At 35.1% G+C, this 16,978-nt stretch overlaps 1 protein-coding gene across 3 annotated transcripts in view; it reads left to right on the plus strand.

The window, feature by feature from the left end:
* The window catches only part of TMEM260 (transmembrane protein 260), a 97,496-nt gene extending 81,265 nt beyond the window's left edge, over positions 1–16,231 (plus strand). For all 3 annotated transcript variants that reach the window (XM_069092260.1, XM_069092262.1, XM_069092261.1), the window contains 6 exons: positions 2,452–2,623; positions 6,676–6,824; positions 8,273–8,449; positions 9,617–9,670; positions 10,747–10,837; positions 13,952–16,231. In XM_069092260.1, the coding sequence (XP_068948361.1) occupies positions 2,452–2,623; positions 6,676–6,824; positions 8,273–8,449; positions 9,617–9,670; positions 10,747–10,837; positions 13,952–14,206 (898 nt within the window). In that variant the 3' untranslated portion in view covers positions 14,207–16,231. The remainder of the gene's footprint in view (positions 1–2,451; positions 2,624–6,675; positions 6,825–8,272; positions 8,450–9,616; positions 9,671–10,746; positions 10,838–13,951) is intronic.
* The last annotated feature ends 747 nt before the right edge of the window (positions 16,232–16,978 follow it).

The raw sequence follows: 16,978 nt of genomic DNA on the forward strand, positions 1-16,978 counted from the left end.
GAAGAACCTGAATGACATAGCATGATCTTATGTGTTTCAGGCTTCTGAGACTATCTAATTCCTCTGTACTGTTTTCCATCCTTTGTAATCCCCATTTCTTATTAATATGACATAGAGATATAAATTATTTGCTATTGACACAATTTCTTTCAAAGAACCCACCAAAGGAAGACTGTGGTTTGGGGAGAAACAGTATGAAAAAACAAAGGGCAAACATAGAAGATTTTAAATATTTTGAGTTCTATTCTCTATTTGTCCATGACATATGGAGAGTTCTATTTTTTGAGTTCTGTTCTCTATATGCCCAGAATAACATGTGCTTCAGCCTGATCATCTTCTATATATGTACCGTAATGCTTTTCTTTCTCTTACTCTGTGGTGGTATGTTAATTATTTAATCAATAACATTTCTAACATGTCTTCATAGATTTATAGGATCAAAAATTTTGAATGGGAAGGGATCTGAAAGGTCATTAAGTCCACCCTCCTCCTGTTTAACAGAAAAACTGAACTCCATAGAATTAATTTGCCCCAACATCACACAGTTTGTAGGTGGAAGAGCCAGCATCCCAAGCCAGGTCCAGTGACCTTTTCACTGAACCATGGTACTTCTCTTCAGCTAAAGAACTATACATATATTAGGATTTTAGCTATTATATTTTTTTTGGTCAATCAATAAGTATTTATTTATAAAGCAGCTATATGTTCTAGGCATTGTACTTAATGCTGGGTATATAAAGAAAGACAAAAACGTGGTCCCTCCCTCCTTGAGGGCAGGAACTGTCCTTTGCCTCTTTTCATATTCCTAGTGCTTTGCATAGTGCATGGCCTATAGTAGGCTCTTAAGAAATTTTTATTGATTGATTAATTGTACAGTCTCATGGCAGAGACAGCATATAATAATTAGATACGTCTAAGATACATACAATATGGCATGGAGGTAATCTGAAAGAGGAAGACATTAGCAGCTTGGAGGGAGGGAGAAAAAAAGGAAAAACTTCCTGCAGAAAAGTTAGGATTTGAGCTGAATCTTGAAGAAAGTCAAGGAAGCCAGGAGGCAGAGGTGAGGAAAGCGAGCATTCCAGACAGCCAGTAGAAAGGTATGAAAATGGGAGATGAGTATTGTGTTTGAGGAGCTGTAAGTAGGCCAGTGTGGCAGGATCATAAAGTTTATGGAAGGGAATAAAATTTAAGAAACCTGAAAGGTAGGAGAAGGCCAGGTTATGAACAACTTTAAAGACCAGGATGTTTAGATAGGGCAGGAAACAAGACAGCTGGAAAGATTTGATATCTACAGACAGGGCGTTCATTTTATAGTTATTGAAATTTGCTTTGGGGTAAAGGATAGGTAAGCCTTTGTATGAAATATCAAAAACATGTGGGGATTTAAAATGGGAATTGTAGATGCATTATCAAAACAGCAACTAACTAGAAATAAGGTTTATTTACAGATGTGTGTTTGCTTTATAGCACTACACTGGTTATTTAGTTATTTTAAAGGCAAAAATTAAATGCTCTGTTTCTTATTATTAAGTGTAATGAAACTAATATTAATTACAAGTAAAGTTTCATTTGCTCCACTATTTGGCACTATTTCAACTCATCCTTTTTTTTATTGTTGTTTTCATGGAAAACTTTAAGAATTCATGCCAGGTTTTTTTTTTTTTTTTTTTTTGCTTTTTGGAAGGCAATTGGGGTTAAGTGACTTGCCCAAGGTCCCACAGCTAGTTTTTGTGTTAAGTGTCTGAGGGCAGATTTGAACTCAGGGCCAGTGCTCTATTCACTGCTCCACCTTAGCCACCCCCCAAGTTTTTCAAGTTCTAAGAAAATCAACTTCATGATTTAAGAGTCATACTGCTGTTATGTGCAACTGCAAATATATACTATGTTAATAAAGGCAAAATAAAGTCTATGCTCATTACTTCTTATCTTCTTCTTTATTAGACTCTGTTCCCTTTGGTTTATTCCTGAACAGTTGAGAGAGGGGAATGAAGAGAGCTTATGGTTCAAGGAACTGTTCAGATTTGCCATTTGGGGGAAGAGCTCATAAGGATATTGAATTTTTAATTAAAAATTAAGGAAATTTCATTTTATAGTTTGAACATTCCTTGAGAAATAAATGGGAATTATGTAGAATTATCCAAAATTCCAAATGAAATTGGAAGCTTTATTTTAATCAGTGTTGCAATCCCTTAGGAATTAACCTGTTGTCTTGCTTTCAGAGAGTTAACATACCTTCAAAGATGAAACAGACTCTTTTCAATCACAGAACTTGGCCCTTTCCTTTCCATCTTTTCAAGTGATAATTATTTTAGATTTGGATATCATCTCCACCTTAGATAATTAATGTTAGAATACTTCATATGGATTATATAAAAAAAGGGGAAGGGAGTGTCATGTTATAACTGCAGTAAAAATTTTTTTTAAAGATATTTTGTTCTTTTTATTTAGCATTTGTGACCAAAGCACTAACTATGTCATTGATAAATTTGCAAAGAACCTTCTGTTCTCTATGCCTCATGATGCAATCATCTTACTCAGAGGAGATTTGCCAGGGAATTCTCTTCGCTATTTGCATTATTGTGAGGGTCTGAGGCCTGATGTTTCATTGGTGGATCAGGAAGTAAGTATACTAAAAATATAGTATTTTATAATTTTAATTTTTACAAATTAACCACAGGATTTAATTTTGTAAAGATAAAATTTTCATGACCAATATAATAATAAGAATGTGATTTCATATTCCTCTGGCTCATTTAACCATTCAAACAGGTTAATAAGACCTCCTTCCCACTTATCTTGAAAGTATTAAGAATTGATGAGCTTAATTTTAGATTTATAATAAAATTATAGGTTGACAGTGTAAATCATGAAAAATTTTCAATGTGTATAGCAAGTTCATTTTAAAAACATTTATTGTAAGTAATGGCATCTGAGCCATACAAACATTGCTCACAAGCTTAGGCATTAAAAGAAATTATGACGATCTTAAAAGAAATAATTTGCTCCTGAGCAAATAAAAATTTCATTAAAAATTAAAATTATGCTGCTGGAGAATTTCTTTATGAGTTTGTCACTCCTTAAGGAAGACTAATGAAAATTTGTTATTTAATTAAAATAATTTTGTGCACCTGAAATTTTTTAACTAGTAGGTATGAGGATGATTAACTCTGGGGGGTGGAGTCAAGATGGTGGAGTAGAAACAGGACTTCTGCTGGGCTCTGGTTTCCACCTCTCCCAATTCATGTAAAAGGGTACTCTGAACAAACTTTGGAGCTGCAGAACCCACAAAATGACACAGAGAAGCTAACCTCCCGCAGAGGACAGCCCAGCAGGCTGGCAGGAATCGGCCAGCAAACAGTGCTCTGGGAGCCAAGCCCAGCTCCACGCCAGCTTGAGGTTTTAGCCCCAGAGCGGGCCTGACCAACCACCGGCTGGGGAAACTTCAGATCACCAGCAGCTGTGGCTGTTTCCAGAATTATCAACATATAGATGCTAAGGACAAAGTGAGAGGTCAGTGCAATGTGGAATTTGGGATCTAGTAGTTGGGAGCATGGTTGGCCTTTTCTCCTGGGGCGAGAAGCCGGTGCCCTGGCCATGTAGCCGCCCCCACATGGCAGCTTCAGCTCCTGGCCTGCAGAGTGTAGGGGGACCAAGAGACCAGTCTGAGGGGTAATCGCTCTTGCTTTAACCTGCTTGGATCTGGATTGTGGTCTAGGGTAGAAGTCCTAGGGTGTGCGAACCAGCTTGCCAGAGCGTGTGGAGGCTTCGGAGAGGGCACTCAACTAATACCTTCGGCAGCTGAGAAAACCCCAGCGTTTGGGATGAAGCTTGCCTGTCTGGTGGCGTAGTCCTACTGTGGCAAAAAGCCCAGGGGTCAAGGGATTGAGTGGTGACATGAGCAGGCAAAGGAAGCAAAATAAATAGAACAACCCAACTTTACACTCCTGCTTTGGCGACAAAAAGGATCAAAGCATTGGAACAGGAGGAAGACAGTGAAGTCAGAAATCCCCCACCAAAAGCTTCAAAGAAAAATATGAGCTGGTTACAGGCCATAGAGGACGTTAAGAAGTAAATAAGAGAAGTGGAGGAAAAATTGGAAAGAGAAATGAGAACGATGAAAGAAAATTATGAAATGAGAGTCAACAGCCTGACTGAGGAAAATATCACCTTAAAAAATAGAGTAACTCAAATGGCAAAAGAGGCCCAAAAAGGCAGTGAGGAGAAGAATGCCTTAAAAAGCCAAATTTGCCAGATGAAAAATAATTTCAAAAGCTCACTGAGGAGAATCATTCCTTCAGAATTAGATTGGAGCAAATGGAAGCTAGTGACTTTATGAGAAATCAAGATGCTGGTTAAACAGATCCAAACAAATGAAAGAATAGAAGGCAATGTGAAATATCTCATTGGAAAAACCACTGACCTGGAAAATAGATCCCGGAGAGATAATTTAAAAATTATTGGACTACCTGAAAGCCATGATCAGAGAAAGAACCTAGAAATCATTCTCCAAGAAATTCTCAAGGAAAACTGCCTTGATGTTTTAGAGCCAGAGGGCAAAATAGAGGTTGAAAGAATCCACCAATCACCTCCTGAAAAAGATCCCAAAAAGAAAACTCCTAGGAATGTTATAGCCAGGTTCTGGAATTCCCAGATCAAGGAGAGAATATTACAAGTAGCCAGGAAGAAACAATTTGAATATTGTAGAAACACAGTCAGGATAACACAGGATCTGGCAGCTTCTACACTGAGGGATCGAAGGGCTTGGAATATGATATTCTGGAGGGCAAAGGAGCTGGGATTAAAATCAAGAATCACCTACCCAGCAAAACAGAGTATCATTTTTCAGGGGAAAATATGGTCATTCAGTAGAATAGAGGACTTTCAAGTATTCTTGATGAAAAAACCAGAGTTGAATAGAAAATATGGCATTCAGATATAAGAAGCAAGAGAAGCATGAGAAGGTAAACAGGGAAAAAAATCATAAGGAACTTATCAGAGTTGAACTATTAACATTCCTACATGGAAAAATGACAATTGTAACTGATGAAACTTTTCTCAGTATGAAAATAGTTGAAGGGAATAGAAATATATATATGTCTATATAGGAGGGTATATGGGTATATGAATACATATGTGAATGTATGTATATATGTTTACAGGTATACATAGATAGAGAGCACAGGAGCAATTTAACAGAAAGGGATGATACTTAAAAGGTAAAATTAAGAGGTGAGAGAGGAATATTATGAGAGAAGATGGGGACAGACAAAATAAACTATCTCATATAGAAGAAGCAAGGGAAAATGGTTACAATGGAGGGGAAGAACAGGAAGGCAAAAAGGCAAAACCTTATTCTCATTGAATTTTTTCAGGGAGGGAATGACATACACACTAAATAGGCTATCTCACCCTACAGGAGAGAAGAGGAGGAGAGGGGGAATGATGGAAGGGAGGGCAGGCTGGGGGGAGGGAAGTTGGAAGCCTCCACTTTTGAAAAGGGACAGGATCAAAGTAGAGGATAGAACAAGTGGGAGGTGGGATAGGAGGGAAGGAAATATAGTCAGTCTTTTATAATATATCTACTATGGAAATGTTTTGCATAGCTACACATGTACAACTTATACTGAATTGCTTATCTTCCTAGTAAGGGTGGGTGACAAGGGAGGAAAGGAATTAATCTAGAATTCAAAGTTTTAAAATCAAATGTTTAAAAAATTATATATATATACTATTATTAATATTATTTTAGGAAATAAGATATATAGGCACTGGGGCATAGAGATCTACCATGCCCGACTGGAAAGGTCGAAGGGGTTATGGGAGAAGATATGGGAGAGAGCATTTTGGAGGAGGGGATATCTTGTGGGACTGTTATTTTAGGGCGGTAGGGGAAAAACAGGGAAAAAATTTGTAACTCAAAATCTGGTGGAAATGAATGATGTAAAGCAGAAATTAATAAAGCATTTGGGAAAAAAAGAAAACAGGGAAAAAAAAGAATGATTAACTCTTCTATCATTTCATCCACAAGCATTTATTAAGCTCCTACTATGTGCCAGGCACTGTTTTAAGCACAGGGGATGTAAAGATGGAGTGAATCTGCTTATGCCCTAGAGGAGCTTATCGTGAGAGACAATACACATAAAGAATTAGATACTGGTGTTATGAGAAGTACTGTTAGATTTGGAAAGAATAAACTTTTCTTAATTTTAAAGTGTCTTGTTAAAGAGTTGAGCACATTTTACAGCAGAATGAATACTTGGTGAATTAATGAAGATTCATGGACATTTTTTAGAAAATATTGTGCTTTCATATGATTTTGCAAAGATATATACATTAAAAACTTTTTTCCTCCTCTCTTGTTTGGATTCAGGCCAACCTGAGTTCCATTCTGTGGTTTTATCCTGGGAATATGAACCTTCCAGATTATTCTTTAGGAATATACTAGATAGAATGATCATCATTAGTATTAGTGAAGAAATAAAACTCAGAATTTAGGTCAGTAGAAAAATGGAGACTATCATATGCTTACTTGTGTCTTATCTTGACCTTTCAATGTCAATAAATTAATTTTATGTAGATCCCTTTTTATAGTCTATTAATTGTATTTGTTCATTTGATTTCTTTTTAGAAGCCTGAAATTAAGTATGAAGTTATTTGTGATTTTTCTGGCAGATGTTGACTTATGAGTGGTATTTACCTAAGATGGCTAAGCATTTACCAGGTATCTACTTTCCTGGGAACCGGTGGAATCCTGTGGAAGGAATATTACCTAGTGGAATGGTCGTATTTAATCTTTATCATTTCCTCAAAGTAAATAAACAGTAAGCATTCTTTTCATGTAATAGCTTTTCTAAAATCTTTAAGCTTTTCAGAAATTGTTTATGTAGCAGCTGTGCCTCATCCAAAAGAACAATTTTCTACACTGATTTCCCTGTCACTGGTGAGATTATCTTTGTAATTAAATTGAATATCTATGCAGAAATAAGGCTAGGCAGAAATAAATGTTATTTTTCTGAGTGAAGTAAAAATAAAGACAGGTTAGCAAGAATGTCATATGAGATCTTAGCACAATTCAGAGAAATTAGAGATGTGCCTACCTACTTGAAATCTTTGCGGATAGATAGCAAACAATTAGTTTCCCATTGATGAACACCATGGCCACCTTTTTAATGTAAAACAAAGGTTTTCCACGAATAATCACTGCACAAAAATAGCCCAAGATTTTTGAAAATAAGATGAAGAATTTTTGACTAAGAAACACTGATAGTTGTTCTAATTGAGAGAAATTATGAGAGTTGTCAATCACCATACTTCTGAGCATATGGTTTTTGCTAATTAAGTTCAGTGGTATTGCATGTTTGTCTTTTTTTTTTTTTAAAGACTGAATTTTGTCTGGACCTAAAGGAAGTGGATTGTTGATTTATTTAAATATGTCTTTTAAGTAAAGTCATCCCTTGTGGTTTTCAGAATAAAGTAGATGAAAGCAAAGTGATATAGTGTTTTAGATACTCAAAACCTTAATAAAACTTTCTAGTAATTATTAGCAATAATATCTTATTAGTAGTATTGATTAGAACAAAATGTATTAATTGAGTATCTGCTAGGAATAAATTTTTTATAAGAACAGTGTTTAATATTTTCTAGTTTTATAGATGAGGAACCATGACAATATTAAAGTTAGGCAATGGTTGCTGTCTTTTGTTCTTGATTACTAGTAACTAAAAGGGACTACAAAAATATACTGCTGTTATATCTTTGAATTATTTTATAGCAAAAGTTTGACTGTGAAATCACAGTTCAATAAATATTGGATTAAACTAACATTTTTTAAAGCTTATTTCTGTAGAACCTAGCTTAAAAACAGCTACAGTTAACCTCTAAAAAAAGGGACAAAAAACCAGTTTGTTTGACCAAACCAAGTAGCATGCCCCGTAATTGTTGAAGAAGCACTAAATAATAAGGTTTTTAGAATTAAGTTTTTTAAAACTTATTAATAGAAATTTTGCATATTCTTTCTCCCATTTTGATTTTTCCAGCTAATCTGGCATTATATTCCTGTCTATGAAATGAAAACTTAATATCCAAAGATATATATGAAGGGATAGGTACCATAAAGGTGTTTATTTTTTGAAGTCTAAATGAAAATGAATTGCATACAAATGTTATGAGTATACAGTGCACTTTGCTGTGAGTATAAATTTAAAATTTAGGTCCTAGAACTGAATTTAAAAATAAATCCCATTTGTTTTTGTTTTTGTTTTTTCAATAGCAAAGAAACATTTGTTTGCATAGGACTTCATGAAGGTGACCCTACTTGGAAAGAGAACTATTCACTTTGGCCATGGGGTTCTTGTGACAAATTGGTTTCTTCAGAGATTGTATTCAACCCTGAGGAATGGATTAAGCTTACTAGAAATATATATAACTGGACTGAAGAATATGGAAGGTATGAACAGTTGACATCTTGTTTATAGATGGTTGTTTTTCATGCCTGAAATAACCTTAAGTGTTGGAGTATCTTGTATTTTCCATTCAACCAACATAAAACTTGGGTCTGTGTCATATAGGGGCAAAAGGGCCCATTCATTCAATCTTTACCTTCAGACTTCCTCATTTTCAGTTCAATCTGAAATGAAATATCCAGTTTGGTTTCTATTATTTTTTAAAAAGCCAATTTAGAAGCTTTTCCTTGGGGTCCTAAAAACTCCATTTCTACCATCAGTCTTTGTAGAACTACTTTGTCTTCATGAGGACCATCAGTGATCTGGAAGATAGCCCAGAAATCAATGTGCCTTGCTGCAGCTGCAAGAATTAAACAGGAAGTAGGATAAAGATGTGAGTGCTTGTCCCAAAAAGAACAGATTTGAGGGCTGCTCCTAGGCATAGTGTCTGGCTTTTCACTTTGGAGGACAGAGCAACAGCAGTAGTAGGAGTATCTAGCAGTGGGAACTGTGTATCAAAGGGCATGGACATTTTAATCAGCTTATTAGAATAATTCCAAGTTGTTTTTCAAAATGGTAGACCAATTTACAACTTCTCTTTTCCCAAAACCCTTCTTACATCTGCTATTGCCATCTTTTAACCAATTTTCTGGGTATGAGGTGATACCTTAGAATTGTTTAGATTTGCATTTCTCTAATTTGTGATTTGGAGCTGCATTTCAGATGGTTTGTTAATAGTTTGCTATTTTTCTTTTGAAAGCTCTTTGTTCCTACCATTTGACCACTTATCCATTGGGAAATGGCTCTTGGTTTTGTATATTTGTTTTAATTCTCTCTTTATCTTCAATTTTATAAGACCCTTATAGGAGGTATTTGATGCAAAGATTGCTTCCCAATTAATAGTTTCTCTCATCTTTGCTACTTTGATTTTTGTTTCTGAAGAAGTTTTCAATTTCCTATTATCAAATTATTTATTTTATCCTCTGTGATTGTTCTGTTACTTTATTGGTTAAAAACTTCCTCCTGGCCGTGGGTGTGAAAAGCACCTGATCCTCTGCATCTACATTTTAATATATAATCTCTTTTGTTGTACTGGCGCACTGTCTTAGAGACAGTACACTATTAACCTTTTATGTAACTGCCAGAAACAAATTACTTTATTCTAATTATAGGTTTGACCCATCTTCTTGGGAAGCTGTAGCTAATGAAGAGATGTGGCAAGCAAGGTAATTCTGCATTTGTATGTACTAATGATTTTAGTGTGTTTTGAGTAATATAGAGAAGTGGTTGATGGTATTTTTCTTCTTGGATGGTAGTAGTGGGTGGTGAAACTTTATTTAATTAATAGAGTACATAAGGCAGAATTTTGTGAGTATACTCTTAACTACCTTTCAGACATATTGTATAACTTTGAATTCTACTTAGTCTCTCTGTATTTCAATTTTCCATGCTTGTAAGTAGGAAGTTTTGTATTACGCAATACTCTGTGACAATTGAAACATAATAGTATTGATACTTGTATTTAAAAACTGAATTCATCTTTTTTAAACCTTCTCCCATCTTGGAATAGTGATACCCGTGTTGAGGGCATCATTATTCCTCCCAGTCTTTTATACTTGAATCCTGAGAGTTATCTTTGACCTAATAACCCTTATTCTCTACATCCAGTCATTTGCCAAGTCCTGACAGTTGCAGTTTTTCTCTCATTTTCCTTTGTTTTTACTCATTTAGTATTTTTTTTCTGAATTGAGTATCTTTACAAGTTATCAGTCTAATAATAGGGGTACAAGGGGACAAAGATATAGTATATGTTTAATTATTTAGTCATACTTTGTAACTTAATGCATTAAACTTCAGGGAAAACTAAGCCAAAGAAGTATGCAGATTATTTTTTGTTTTGGTTTGTGTGCTATATGTGATTTGGAAGATTTAATGTATAAAAAGTGTGCCCCCAATTTGGAGAACTGAGTTTAATATTTGAAGAACTACATAGTAGTTATGATGAATGCTTCCAAAATATGTTGATGAACTGACAGATATTCCCTCTTATACTACCTCTTGTGTGGAGTATAATTTATCTGGAGGAGGAAATTGTTTCTAATAGCCAATTTGATTTTCTTAGCTGGCATTTTAGCTTAAATTGCCATAATGATGAAAGCATTACTATTAGTACACAGAAAACATGGTTTGTGCATTCATTGCTTATAGGATACTTTTCAGATTTATCTTTGAACGTGAAATGGACTATATTTAGTTAAGTAATTAATACCATGATTTTATTTACACATACTTTCTTTTCTAGGATGAAAACAGCATTCTTTATCTTTAACCTTGCAGAAACTGCTAATGTGCCAGCAAATGTGAAAACACAACTTTATGCTCATGCTTATAATGTATGTTATTTTATAAAACATTTTTTTATTTGGGGGTGGCAGTATGGGAGACTTATAAAGAATAATTTATTCTTTTCCCTTCATCCTCTCTGGCCTTTGTCGAGTGGTAAGTGTAACAGATATATGGATAAATACTCAAATATATTATTTTACAAATCAATTTATAAGTTTCAAGTGAATTTGTAAAGAACAGGTCCTACCAAACAAATGTTAATTTCCTCTTTGTCTTGTTTATTTTGATTTATATACTATTGACTGTGAATGTATAATTGGTTTTTTTTAAGATGCAAAACAGTGGTAATAGCTTTATTTCTGACTGTACTCCTGGGGTTGGGCTAACTGATGCCCCAGGAGACATGAACATACTAACAGTAGGCCAAGCTCTTTGTGATTGGAGTAAGGTGGATAGAGGAAGAGCCTTTTGTAGCTACGGTATTATTTAAAGGCCTTTCTGCTGAACCATAAAAATCTGGATCTAGACTTTTCTAGCTTAAGTGGTCTAGGGACCTGCTGTATAGGAAAAAAGGATATCTTGACAATAGGAATTCCCAGAACTTAATTTGTAGAAGGTTGAGGTTTTCCCTATTTCCTATAGGAGCAACTATGAATCTACTCAGCTAGGATACATGGTCAAGTATTCAGGTCAAGAAGACAATTTGTTTTTCTGACTTACCACCAATTGAAGGATTACACTGCACAATTGTAAGCAGCGATTTATTATCAAGCTCACATCCAACTATATGATATAACACGAAGTAGTAGAAAGTACAATGGCCTGAAAGTTAGTAGACCTCATGAAATGGTTGGTTTTTTTTCCCCTGGGTGATATATTCAAAGGTCATCAATCTTTTAATTTTAGGTTCTTTTTTCCCCCAAGAGCCACACTGTGTTCTAGTTTTGTCTTTGCCAGATGATAAGCTATTTGAGGATGGAGACTGTTTAATTTTTGTTTTTGTGTCCCCAGTGCCCAGCCTAGTATTTGGCACATAGAAGATAGACACTTAATAAATCCTTGTTGAGGGAGCGTATTACTAATTAGTTGTTAGATAAGACACTTAATCCCTCTGAACTTTCATCTATAAAAAGACTAGGTGATTTATAAGATCTCCTTCATCTTGAATTTTATGTTTCTGTGAAAAACAAGTGAAAGGACTATCTTAGACCTAGATAACTTACTTGGTTAGAGTATTATTGAAACTCTGATCATATAAGATTGGTACCTCTTTGGACCAGGCAGATTTGCTGTTTAAAACTGTAAGTCTATTCCTGTCTATCTGTTCTCAGATGTATTGTCATAATACTAGACAAAATAATGTGAATGTTTCAGTGCACACCACACCCATAACCATTATTGAGAAGATTGTTCAGAACAAATGTCTTATTGATGATGGATCAGTAGTAGCAACATTATATATAAAGGATGGCATAATTACTTATAATTACCCAGATTAAAAAGCGATAAGCTATAGAAGCCATGTTTGTTAAGTTCAAACTATGAGAAATCGTGGTAGGGAATAGAAATAGAAATGATCAGCATCTTAGAAAATTGGATTTAAATTCAGAGTACTTTGTTACACTGAAAATGTCAGAAATAGTAGAACATATAATAACACTTAGAAAAAAAATAAACTCTCCAGGTATAATATGAGAAATGGCTGACTTCACATGATATGGAAGATAAATTTCACTGAATCTCAGAAGAAAAGCAAATTATAAATTAGCAACAAAATATAATTTAAAAGAATAGTATGGTGTGATGGTGCAACAGAGATCATGACATGTAGAACTTGAGTTCTTCATTGTCTTTAGCAGTTGGTGAATTTTTTTTTAACTTGGAGAAAGTTCATGGGAGAGGAGCAAAGGTAACTAAATGTTTAGAGGACAAAGACCTATAATAAAAAGAGAGAGGAGCGGTGAAAAGAGAAACCAAAAGTTTACTAAATAATGGTCTTCATGTAAAGGAATATATATAGTACCTATTCTCTCTTCCACTGCCTGGAAACTAGAAGAAATTCGCTTAAACTGCAGAACTAAGGGTTTAAGTTAGCCATGAAAAACAATCTTCAATCAAACTTCAATCCTAATGTTAAACGTTAGAATAACTTATCAAAAGTGGATTATAGAAATTCTGTTTTTGGAGTTGGAGGGTCCCTAGTTGGTCTGGCATTGTTTAGGGTTAAGTGAATGTAATAATCTGTTAGGGTGCCTTCTATCCCAGTAATTCTATGAATGTTGCCCTATGCAAAAATAACACCTTCTCCTTAGCAAAAATTTATTGCTTTATATTTTAGCCTGTCTAATGATAAATTCAGACTCTTGGTAAACCTAAATATTAATATGGAGGCCCTGTATTAAGGCTGTGAAATCACTAAACAAGTAAGCATTTGTTTTTTGTAGATTTCTATATGACATTTATTTGTCTGTTAGATTTTGGCTGTGCCTTTCTTCTTTTTCCTCTGGAAAACCCAATTATGTGAAATTTGTTGTAGCTCCCAATAGACATATCTCCGGTACTCAAAATCTGAATGCTTGAAGGGAAAATAACTCACTTAAGAGTTAGAAGATATTGTCAGCCTGAAGTTAAAAAAAAAAGTAACTTATTGATTTAAAGATACAAATTTGAATGTTGTACCTAAAAACATTATTAAAATTGTGAGTTTGTTGAAAGCTAATATGGGAATATGCTTTTTTTAAAAAAAAAACCCTTTATTAAAAAATAAACCAACTGTAAAGGGTATTTTTTCCTCTTAACAGCTAAATTTAGAGTTTCCAACCTTTCTGCCTGTTGAGTAAATAGCTTTCCATGAATTACAGCTAAATCCCTTTCCCAGAACATCTTTCTGGAGGAAGAGCAGTCTGTTCTAAAACAGTGTGCCTTAGATTTCCCCCAGCAGTATCCTAAAAAGCCCAGAAGCAGTTTTATATGAAACATATTTGCCACCTGTTACTGTGACAATTGCAGTAACATCTTCACATTTTCTGCATCATGCAGCAAGTATTAGATTTTATTGTTTCTTGGCTTTGTTGATATGTATACTATCTATGCTTTCTTGTTTTTTATGTTTAGGAGTTGTTTCTCATATAGTGAAATATTAACTATGCACTTTTTTTCAGCTATATAAGGAAATTGTATATCTACAAAAGAAACATCCAGCAAATTGGCACAAGAACTATGCCATTGCGTGTGAAAGAATGCTTCGTTTTCATGAAATCAATGTGAATCCTGAAGTCCTGTTATCTGAAAGTATCAAACATTTCCACCTTTATGTGGAGAAAGTGCAGGACGATCCACAGAGGGCTGACATTTTAGAGGCTCTCAGGCACCTCAGAAGGGAACTGCAGGGACTAAGAAAAACCAAAAGAGTCTGAAGCAGCAACATTTGAAAGAATGTGCCTGTCATCTCGCTTTATGTTCCTATGGCCTGAGAATTGTCCAAATTTTCTTTCCCTTCCTAAAAAAATATTATTAAGGAAGCAGAAATGCCAGTGATAGTTTCTAGAAATAATGAAAGCAGTAATGTGGTAACCTGCCTTAAGACACAGAACTGTTCCCTGTGCCTTTTAGTGATAAGGGTGGAACCACATGGAAAATTGTTCTCTATTATCAAAACTGAGAATTTCAGAGAAAATTGCTAGAAAATCTTGTTAAAATAATCATGCAGAAAATTATTCTATGTTTTATAGGAATCTAAGGTAAAATGGACATTTTCCTTATTTTCATATCCTTAAACTTACTAATTTAGAACTCGGGAACCTTGTTCCCAATGGCCAACTTGCCAGGTTTATATATTTAAAAAGAAATCTTAGGACATTTCTATTTCTTGCCATCAAATTTTGAACAGAAATAAGTCAGCATGCAACATTTTTTCCTTTCTGTTTTTCTCAAATCATCTGGTTGTTTGCACAAAACTTCTGTAGCTCTGGGCTAAATCCCAGTCTGATATGCTGATAAAAGTACAGTTGACATTGTCTCATTTTAGATGGTGCTTTAGATTATCAAACAGGGAAAGCTGGTTGAATGTTCACTTGTCTCAGTTGCATGTGTTGCTTGGCAAGTAAACATGTTCTCATTTTCCTAATGATTTTAATATTTGTGTTTTATCTCTATTTGTACTTTCAGACATACCAGATAGTCCTAATAATTAGTAGACTTATGCTGCCAAAAATGCAAAAAAAAAATCATATGAATTCTGTTACAAGCGTCTTCTATAGATAGTACTAAAGAGAACATACTAAGAAATGCAAATAATGATTCTTTATTTTATTATCACAGTTAATTAATAGCAACCTGTTTTAATGAATAAAGTCACTTAGAGTCCTTCAGCACTTCCTAAGTAGAGGCCAGAATCGGTAGGGATTCTTTCCCCCCCCCAATTGTATAGCTCTTAGACTCCAAGCACTATATAGGCCCCTGTATAGAAATTCTCACTAATGAAGAGGGAGGGCTAGAAGCTTGTCTGCATTCAAAGATCACTGGTGAGTCATTCAGCAAGAAAAGGCCCCTTACTAGGAATAGTCACAGTTCCGTGGCATTGTACTAGCAAAAGGGTCTGATCAAAGGTCTCCTGTGGAGCTTGCATGGTTCCCTTTCATACAACGACCATAATTAAAACCACTAATTCTCTTTTAAAATGCTGCAGGATGCCATGTAGGCATCTGTCTGGAGTGTCCTTTGTGATGTCATAAGCTGTTAAGGACCAGTGCCGAGGGCTTTTGAGTGAAATGCCAGTCATGAAGGTGCTTCAAGACAAGGGTGCCTCTAAAGGCTTGACAGGGCCTTGACTGCACAATTCGAGCTGAATTTGCCCCCTTGTCAGCTGCCAGTAAATAAATCTCAAAGGGGGAAAAGCTGAAGTTTCATTACCTGATCCATGGGGCTTTGTTGGTTTTGGCATCACACAGGGGAAGCTCTTGCCCCTCCATTCTGTGGATTTGAAGATGTCCATTGGAGCCTGCAGAGCCTGGATAGGGTTCAGAGCAGAACCTTTTGAAGAGTGTCAATAGTTGTAACAGTTCAGCTGTTAGGAAGACAAATAAATGGAGGAGCTCATTAATCCGCTTTTGGCTCTCAGTGCCTTTTGCCCTTTTATCACAGCCCTATTAGGCTCCTACTCATCTTGAACCAGAAAAAAATGAATTGAAGTTGTTGAGTACTAATTGGCAAAGACTTTTAATCATGGGCCAAGAACTTTCACTGACTTGAAAGTAACTTCTCCACAGGGAGGAACCCAAAATCTGGTTTACCCTAAAACAAAAACCAGTTGGAGTTCAGTGTAGTATAAAAATTTAAGGAAGCATTGATAAATTGTCTAAGTTTATCCACTTGAAAGAAATTATGTACATGATTTTAATTTACACTTTTTTAAAGCGAAATAAATATAATTTTAAAACATTTTCCAGGAACTCATTGTCATTATTAGCTTGCATGTATATTTGATGCATGTATATAAAGGAATGTTTCCTGTTTACACTGTAAGAAATGATAAATGAAGGCCATATTTTTTAACATCTTGATATTTTTTTCCTATATTTCCATATGTCTTTTATGTTTCATCTTATAATTGTACTTATATCTATCTACAACATCTGATGAATAGATATGTAGCAAAGGGATAGGACTTTTAGATAATGAGGTGATAAAAAGTAGATGTACTTCAGTGATTTGACACCATTGGCTTATAAAATTAAAAGGTGACTGGGTAGTTGGGTTATGAGATTTAGGAATGCTAGGCTTCATTCCAAGTTTTAGTACTTGGAAGAATTCCATACCATCTTGCAAAGTTGGGCAAATTGTTTTTGTTTTCCCTAATTCATCTTTTCTCTCCCACTATATCTTTAATATTTTGAAATCTCACAAAGGAGACTTCCTTATAGTGTACTACCAGGTGCATTGCAGGAAAGTGAGCGAAGGTGACTTCCTTTTTTGAGATTTTGGCCAGCATTTTCTAAGCAGCATCCTGGGAGCAGAATGGGTTGGCAAGGCTATAGAAACCCCACAATGCCAACTTCTGCCTGCACTTTGGCCTTAGGAGCAAGGGAAAGCCAGACATACTGTCACTATGCTCCACTGTCCTGCTGCCCTCATAGTGAGGCTGTCATGATAAGACTGTGTGGCAGACAGAGGAGGAAGCAGCAGCTTTC

Source organism: Petaurus breviceps, unplaced genomic scaffold, assembly GCF_028583685.1.
Source record: "Petaurus breviceps papuanus isolate PSGF00001 unplaced genomic scaffold, PetGlider_PUasm1.0 189, whole genome shotgun sequence".
In the NCBI taxonomy this organism is placed as follows: Eukaryota; Metazoa; Chordata; class Mammalia; order Diprotodontia; family Petauridae; genus Petaurus; species Petaurus breviceps.